The sequence below is a fragment of the Carlito syrichta genome, unplaced genomic scaffold, assembly GCF_000164805.1.
Source record: "Carlito syrichta isolate Samal-C Ts95f unplaced genomic scaffold, Tarsius_syrichta-2.0.1 Scaffold312190, whole genome shotgun sequence".
NCBI lineage: Eukaryota > Metazoa > Chordata > Mammalia > Primates > Tarsiidae > Carlito > Carlito syrichta.
In genome coordinates, this window is record NW_007256286.1 from 688,446 (window position 1) to 697,180 (window position 8,735).

Consider the following 8,735-nt stretch of genomic DNA (forward strand, 5'->3'; position numbering starts at 1 on the left):
CTTAATTATAAAAATAATAGGTCTTTAACAGAGAAGAAAGGATTAATTAGTTGCCAGGCTTAGAGATTTGAAACTATGTTGAATGAATTCTTATTTTCTTGAGGCTTTTATTTGGAAAAAGTTACTGATTTTTTTCTTTACTCTGATCTTCTTTATTTTATATAGTTAGATCCTAAAAATACAGATTAAAAATTAATTTTAAAGCTTTTAAACTCAGTACAAAAATCATATACCATGAACAATTGCAAATTCTAATTTAGCTTCCAAAAATAGTATGGCTTTATTCTCTTAGTCACTAGAACAGCAGTCACAATCCTGATATTTTCTAGTTGATCCAATTACACTTTCCAATCATAAATAGTTTACCGAGTTGAAGTACTCGTTAAACTAGTTCTTAATTATTTTATGTTTCCCCAAAGTTCTTTTATTTTAAAAAAAGTTTTATGATAATAACGTGCTCATTTCAGAATTTCAACAGAGAAATATATAAAGCAGAGTGTGAAAATCACTCTTAATTGCCACCAATATTTTCCTATCTGCCCTCCAATCCCCAGCATTCTTGCTCCTCAGGGATAACTTTAGCATGTATCCTTCCAGACTCGTTTTGCAACGCCTCTGTACCCCCGGTTGACAGCAGTTCATCTACTATGATACCCATTTCTGTTGGAGGCCCCACACTGGGTTGGTGGTGACTTTGCCCATCATTATTGACTAGTCATCGCTATCATCAATGAGGAGTGCATGTGAGGATGAGCCAGAGTTGCACCCTGGTGTCAGGTGGTTTTCCGTGTAGTAGGAGAGAGGTGTATAAAGTGCTAACCCTAATACAAGACGGAAGAGATAGAAGAGAGGAACAGGTGAAGTGCTGTAGGCCCCACAGGGTGAAGAGGATGCTTTGACTGGCCAAGAGGTAATGCTTGAGCTACACCCTGAAAGCCAGACGAGATCTGCATTGGGGGGGAGGTAAAGAGAGATGTACTGGCAGGAGAAAGACATGGAAATGCAGGGAGTTTTCAGGGTCATTCCACGTCTCCAGACGGTGGCATGCATGTACGGGAGTAGCAGCAGATAAAGAGGCGGAGGCTGTTTGGGGAGGACCCTGAGCACCTCGGTAATACAGCTTTGAAAACTTTTGAGCAGGATGGTGACTAGAGATGGGCTTTAGGAATCTTAATCAGGCACTGCAGGAAGGTAGAGTGTCAATCATCACAGGCTTTTCAGTTATTCAGTTATGAAGAGTTATGACTCTTCAGTTATGAAGAGTTGGTACCATGAGGTATGCTGACCAGAGTTTTACTTGAAAGGGGCCTGTAGGTCCTAACAGCTACTGTATTCCATCGAATCTAAGGAGGCCTTGATTGTAAGACACCATATTTTATGTGCCAGTGAGGGAAAAAAAACACTACGAATTCGCTTTCGGACACCACTAGTTATAGAATGTATCCTAATTTCAGATACCACAATAATGAAGAAACATGCATCATAAAATCCACGAAATAAAGTATGCACAAGAAAAAGTTACGTATGCAGGAAAGAAAGAAGAGAGTTGGGAAAATGAAAGAGAGGAGCATGAGGTCAGAGACAAAAGTGGAGACGTTGTCCTTGAAGAGGAAAGTGCAGGCATCTTCCTCCGCCGTGAGACAAAGAAATGAACGAGTGACGGCTCAGAGCAGTGTAGACGCTGAGAAGCTAAAAAGTTAGCTCATAATAAATAATCTCAGTCTGGGCAAAGAAAACAAAAACCAGAAGCCAAGGAAGCAGGTCGCCTGCAAAAGGAGTGCCAGCAGTGACTTCAGAGGGCTTGGGACTGAGGAGGGAAAGGCTCTCGGGTAAATGGGGCATGAGAGATGGGTCCCGAAAGGCAGCTGGCCAGAAAGACCAACAGAATTCCCACCAGAAGCGGAGGGCCTGGTTGAGACCGAAAAGCGGGGGTTTATGAAGAAGCCAGTTGGCCTTGTCTCATGACTTTGTCCAGGAACACTTGGTCCCTTAAGAGAGGGTGAAAGAAAACAAATGGAAGGTGCTTTCTGCAGGACAGGAGACTGGCTGGACAGGTGCCGTGGAAGGACAGAACATCTAAACAGTAGCAGTCTAAGTTTCTCCTAAGGGACGTTGTTGATTCGCATGCCATGGGGCTCAGGCTAAGAAATGAAAAGTGAGGCCAAAGAGGGGTGACAGATAAATGGAGACGTTCTTTAATTGGTGGGGGAGGGACGATTAAGGGATTAGTAAACAGAAAGAAGGTGAAGAACAGATTCTTTTAAGGAAGAGGTGTAGGTAAGTAGAAAGCTGATTGGGAGATTTCAGAATTGAAGCTCCTGGAGGTCGAATTCCTGGGGTTGAGTCTTGAAGAAATAATATCTTTCTAAAGCACATATGGGAGTCTGTCTCTGTGTGTCTTGGAAACCTCTCCGCCTCCCCATTTCTTTCAGCTTGAAGTCTTTCCTTCATATATAACAGGTGAGGCTCATCACAGGCTGGCCCCATCCTACCCTTCTAGGCTAATGTCCCATCATCTCCTTGTATGAGCCCCACTTCTAACCATACTGAACTTTTCTCTATGCTCAGAATCCTCAAAGGCTTTTATTCCCCATTTTGCCTTGGCACGTGCTGTTCCCTCTCGAACGAAACGATCGTCCTTCTCTTCGCTCGGCCTTGCCACCTCCTGCCTGTCTCGGGACCTGGCCGGCGGCACTCCTCTGCGCTGTCTTTCCAGGCTCCTGCCAGCAGCACTGAGCACACCTTCATCCGCGCTGCCATAGCACGCTGGCCTACCTGCTATGGCACTTTGCCACAAGCGCATTTCTTTATGTCTCTCTCCGGTAGGCGGTGAACTCTTAAGTCAGAAACCTTCGACTTCTTTTCTTTACCCTCAATGAGAAGCATGTTTTTTAGGTACTTAACAGATGCTTTTTGTTTTTGTTGAATTTTGAGTAAATAATTAATCCAGTAGATCTCATGTTACTGTGCATTCAAGTCACCTGAAAGTCTTGAAACTCGGATTCTGATTTGGTAAGTTCGAGATTCTGCCATCCTAACAAGCCCACAGGCAATAGCCATGCTGCAAGTCCATGGGGCTGATCCAAAGCGTCTCTGCCTAAGTGAAGAGCAAAGACAACAGCCATTAGATATGCAGAAATAAACCAGCCTCAAAACCTGTAATCCCAGTACTTGGGAAGGTCAGCAGGAGGACTGCTCGAGGCCAGGAGTTCGAGACCTGCCTGGTCAACATAGGAAGACTCCATCTCTACAGAAAAAGAAGAAAGAAAGATAATCCCCGTGGGGAGGCCCTGTCCCCGGGTCTCACTAATTCTGGATTTAATTCTCCCCTTAAATTACTGGCTGCCGCCACTCCCACACCATAACCTTCTGTTTTCCATTGTGTCATCTCGTAAGGCTCCAGATCTGAAAGTCTCTGAGATCTCTGAGAAAGAAAAAAAAAAAGAAATGTGGAAATGGAGCAGGTATGAGGATAGTGACTTAGAAAAATCCTCAGTATGAACACTAGAGTCCCGGAAATGGTAGCAGAAAATCGTGCAGGAAGAGATGTCTTAACAAAGCAGAAGACCATGGTAGCAGGTGGTTGACGAGACTGGGAGGATACAGCCATGCAACTTACGTTTTAGAAAAAGTGGTCAGGTGGGGGCAGCTGCTGTGTGTCCGGACTGCCGTGGAGGTGTGCCCTCGGAGGAGGAGCAGGCTGGCGAGAGAAGGGGTACCATCAGGAGTCGGGTGTGGGGGTGACTGCTGGGAAGGGCTGGGGGCCTCCAGTGCTTCCTCACAGTAGAAGAGCGTTTCCACCAGAGCCAACAGGGGGACTGAGGGAATACAAGAGGCTGGATTACGGGGAGGGGAAGGCCCTGAGAAAGGAGTGGAATTTGACGGGATCATTTCCTGATCTGAAGTTTCCAGGCTCAAAGCAGGAAAGTTCTCTTTTTCTTTTTTTAAGCTCATGGGTGACAGAAAAAGGAGCACTCATAAGCATTCTGTTCCCACATAGTCTCACGGAACTGATAATTCTAAGGATGGGCTCAGCGAACCTAATTTTTTTAAAAGTGCTATTGTACTTTAAAAAGTACAAAAGTAATACATATGTTTTTAAACAAATAACCAGTGCAAAGATAAAGAAATGTTTAAACTCTCTTTCTAGGCCTCTTCCCCCGCAACGAGAAATCAGTATTTACAACCTAGTATTTACTGTTCCAGCTTTCAGCTGTGCAGACTCACACACAGATGGGGATTTTTAAATTTTGTAGTGATATCCTCACATGCGTATTATTCTGCAGGTTGTTTTTCTCACTTAGAAATATGTCATGAGCCTTCCTCCAGGTCAGTGGACAGAGTTCTAACTTATTTTTTTCTGACTTATTTTTAAGCAGTGGTATAATAATACAGATTTTTTTTGTACCACCATTCATGAAAAATTGGGTAATTCCCAATTTTTGCTACTACAAACAATATGACCCAAAAAAGTTCTATTGTTACCAGTACATAAATTACATAATTCTGTGGTTTGAGTCAGTCATACATATGAAAAATAACTTGTGTATCAATGATGTCTTGTCCTGAAACACAGCAGTATATAGACCTGTGCAGTATATAGACCAACCCAGATATTGGTCATTTGTCACATCGCTATTTGAATTAGTTAAAATTAAATAAAATTAAAATTTCATTCCTTACATTATCCTCATTTCAAGTGCTCATTAGCCATTTGTGAGCCGTGGCTACAATACTGGTTAACACAGAAGAGATTGTTTCTATCACAGAAAATTCCACTGGGCAGCTTGGACCAGCACTTGAACATTGCATCTTAAAGAAGAACATATTTTTCAGTGAGTTGATGTTTTAATGAGAGCACGTTTTAAAAAGTAAAACTTTGTGCCTTTATTGGTTGCCTCTGCAGTTACTTCAATGAGAATCAATACCCAGATGAAGCAAAGAGAGAAGAAATTGCAAATGCTTGCAATGCAGTCATACAGAAGCCAGGTAAGGCGGCAAGCACAGCTCTGCTCTGAAGTGCAGCTCTCAGTTACAGATTAGCACATAGGACACTCAGTCTCGTACTCATCTCAGCTTGGTGCTCTCAGCTCAGTCTCACCATCCTCATGGTCACTGTCCTGTCCTCAAGCAGTGCTTCCGAGGGATATTTTTATGGTACTCGAAATCAGACAGTCACACTGGAGAGTTTGTAGGGAGTGACCCTGCACGAGATATGAGACCTTAAAATTATTTTGTATCTGGATAGATTTCTTTTCCTAAAAATTGAGCAGGCATAGATCAATTCCAGAATAATTTCAAAGTTTGAAATATTTCAGTTTCGTTAATAAAAAGATTAAGATTTTTAAATTGTTTTAAATGGTGTAATTCTGTGGATTTTTTGTAGTTGTTTTTTAAAGTCAGAGCCTCACTCTGTCACCGAGGCTGGAGTGCAGTGGCACCCTCACAGCTGCCACAGCGTCGACCTGCTGGGCTCAGGTGATCCTTCTGCTTCAGCCTTCCAAGTAGCTGGAACTGCAAGTGCACACCAGCACACCCAGCTAAACTTTGGATTTATTGTAGAGATGAGGTCTTGCCAAGTTGCCCAGGTTTGCCCTGAACCCCTGGACTCCGGCAGTCCTCTTGCTTCCGCCTTCCAAAGTGCTGGATTATAGGCATGAGCCGCCATGCCCAGCCAAATTCAGTATTTATTTTGGGGGGAAAGAATGATTTTTTGGAGTTGGCTTCTGTTTAGCTGAGAAAAACTCAGGGTGGCACCATGTTAAAGTCTTGTTGATCCTGTGCAAGACAGTAGAATCACTTAAATACTGCAGATGTATTTTCTTCCATGAGCTAAAATACTGTTCCACACTCTACAGATTTTGTTACTAAAAACCATTCTGCTCATGTGATCCAGTTGATTTCCATTTGGCCAGTTATTTTGATCGGCTTAAAGGCTATGAACAAAAGTATCCGTGTTTTATAACAAACAGTAATTTATTCTCCCTTCCCTAGAAGTCAGATTCCCAGCCATCAAAACCCGACAAACTCAGTTCCATCAACACATACATGAGAGGAACCTGTTCCTTGTTTCACGCAAGCCAAAAGTCCCAGCCCTAAAGCTGTGCAGGAGCTTGAACTCTCCCTGGAAAGTGTTTTGCCCCTATATCAACAAGGCCCTGACAAACCCTTCTCCTCCCACTGTGGGTTAAAAGCTGAAAAACAGAAAAGAACAGGAGAGGAGGGAATGTTGCGGGTGGGTCCTTACTGGCAAGCATAGTGCTACCTACAGGAACTCACATTCGACTAGAAAGAGGCCAATGCGTCTAAAATGCAACTTTAATTGTGCTGTACTTTCCAGCATGGTTCTAATCATGGGTGGCTGTAGCGGCCTTAAGCCTTCGAGAAGGCATGTATGAGGTCCTCTTTTAAGGCAGCAGGAAACTAGCTAATATAAGGCCTGAAAGATATATTTCTATCTGGATACTTAATAAACAATAACTTAGTTTTCTCTAGAATGATGCTAGTTAAAAAAAATTTTTTTTTTGGAGTCTTACTCCATCGCCCAGGATGGAGCTTATGGCTACCCCAGCGTCGACCTGCTGGGCTCCGGTGATCCTTCCACCTCAGCCTTCCAAGTAGCTGGAACTGCAGGCACATGCTATCACGCCCAGCTTATCTTTGGATTTACTGTAGAGACAAGGTCTCGCCAAGTTGCCCATGCTGTTCTCGAACCCCTGGGCTCAGGCAATCCTCTCGCCTTGGCCTCCCAAAGTACTGGGATGACAGGCGTGAGCCACCGTGCCCAGCCTAAAATGTATTTCTGGTATTCCTCCACAGCACTATCATGTGAACTCTGATGGGGCACCCTAGCCAACTGCCTTTGGGAATTTTTCAGTATTGTATGTGGCTTCCTGAATGGAAGTATCCTTTGTTCTTAGTTGCTGTCGTGTATTATCTATGCGTTTATTCATTCAGTCATAATTTAAGTGTGTACATGGTACTAAACAATATTAAATAAAATATTCCCCCTGCATTTGTTATTTTGGCAACAAAAAGCAGCTTTTAAAAAACCAAAAGTGCTAGCCTTTAAAACTAGTTCATTCTTCAATCCCAGATATAGATGATCTGAATTTTATTGCATGCATTCACAGGCAAAAAACTGTCAGATCTGGAACGAGTTACCTCCCTGAAAGTATATAATTGGTTTGCTAACAGACGGAAGGAGATCAAGAGGAGAGCCAATATCGGTAATGTATCAGTGAGGCTGCTTTCTCTTGTGAAGCACTTACAAACATCATGTTTATTTTAAAAGTGTTCAAATGATCTAACTTTTAAGCCTAACAAGAATTGATCACCTGTATGTTTTTCTTCACTGTATTTGTAATAACCCAAAGTCAGTATGTACAGTATTGTGTTGTAATAATAATGATGTTATTTATAAAACTCATTGTTCTTAAAGTTCTAGCATACAGAATTACACAAGGCCATAGAGAAGATTATTACTCCTGCGGTGTATATATGTATATATATTTTTTTGAGTTGGAGTCCCACTCCATCGCCCAGGCTGGAGTGCAGTGGCACACTCACGGCCACCCCAGCTTCAACCTGCTGGACTCCGGTGATCCTTCCACCTCAGCCCTCCAAGCAGCCAGAACTACAGGCATGCGCTACCACACCCAGCTAATTTTTCTTTTTATTTATTGTTGAGACGAGATCTCACCAAGTTGCCCGATCTGGTCTCGAATCCGCGGGCTCAGGCAATACACTCGCCTGGGCCTCCCAAAGTGCTGGGATGACAGAACTCCTGTGATGCATATTAAGGAAGCGTGTAGGGTCTTGAGAGAGGGAATGTGACACCCTAAGCTTCGTTGTCATTACTGGACTATGGCTTACATATTAGGAAACAGATGATTAGTAGTTGGGAATGAAAGAGACTAGATGGACAAGGAACACTGCAAAAGGCAGAGGGAAAGAGCGTTTAAGAAATTTGAATTCTTGATTTAATCATCTCATGATATATATATACACATCAAAGTATCACATTATATGCTGTAAATATATACAATTTTTATTTGTCAGTTATACCCTAATAAAGCTGGGGGTGAGAAAACGAAAATGCCAAAAGTGCCCTAGGGAGAACTATGAATATAACTAAAAGAGCAAGAAGTAAAGGGGTTTTTTTCCGTTCAAAATTGTAACCAAAAAAAAAAAAATTGGTGAGATTGGAGCGAGGGGTCGATTTTGAGCCTCAAAAACTGCATTTCATTTCCAAGTCACTTTTTCCGCCATTGCGGTTCTGAAATGCTCTGTGGAGCCCAAGACAGGAGGGCTGTTTCGTCAGCAAGTCTCTCTCCAGGGCCCAACAGCTGTCGTCCCAAAGGCAACACGCTTAGCAGCAGGGACCCGCGTGGCGGACGCGGGCCTCCCCCGACCCACGTGGCTGCTTCTCCGTCTCCAGTCTGAAAGAAGCAAGGGCGGAGGACGGGGCGGAGGACCGGGCCTTGCTCGCGTCCGTCCGATTTCCTCAGCCCAGAAGCTAATCCCGCGCTTCGGCTGCTGCGGTGACAGGGTAGCAGGTAATTTAGGGCTCCATCTGCTTTTTCGAAGAAGCAGCAATCCTGGAGAGCCATGGGATAGACGTGCAGAGCCCGGGAGGCCACTCCAACAGCGACGACGTCGACGGGAACGACTACTCGGAGCAGGTGAGCGGCCAGGGGGGGCGGAGCGCGGGCCGGGGGCGCGCGGGCCGGGGC

The 8,735-nt window shown here is 43.9% G+C and overlaps 1 protein-coding gene across 4 annotated transcripts in view; it reads left to right on the forward strand.

Annotated features, from left to right (window-relative positions):
• HMBOX1 (homeobox containing 1) overlaps positions 1–8,735 on the forward strand; it is a 192,316-nt gene that overhangs the window by 179,207 nt on the left and 4,374 nt on the right. For 2 of the 4 annotated variants that reach the window (XM_021718413.1, XM_021718411.1), the window contains exons 7-9: positions 4,907–4,989; positions 7,134–7,229; positions 8,593–8,684. In XM_021718413.1, the coding sequence (XP_021574088.1) occupies positions 4,907–4,989; positions 7,134–7,229; positions 8,593–8,684 (271 nt within the window). Of the gene's footprint in view, positions 1–4,906; positions 4,990–7,133; positions 7,230–8,589; positions 8,685–8,735 lie in introns of all 4 variants that reach the window. The other 2 variants (XM_021718412.1, XM_021718410.1) reach the window with 2 other exon arrangements.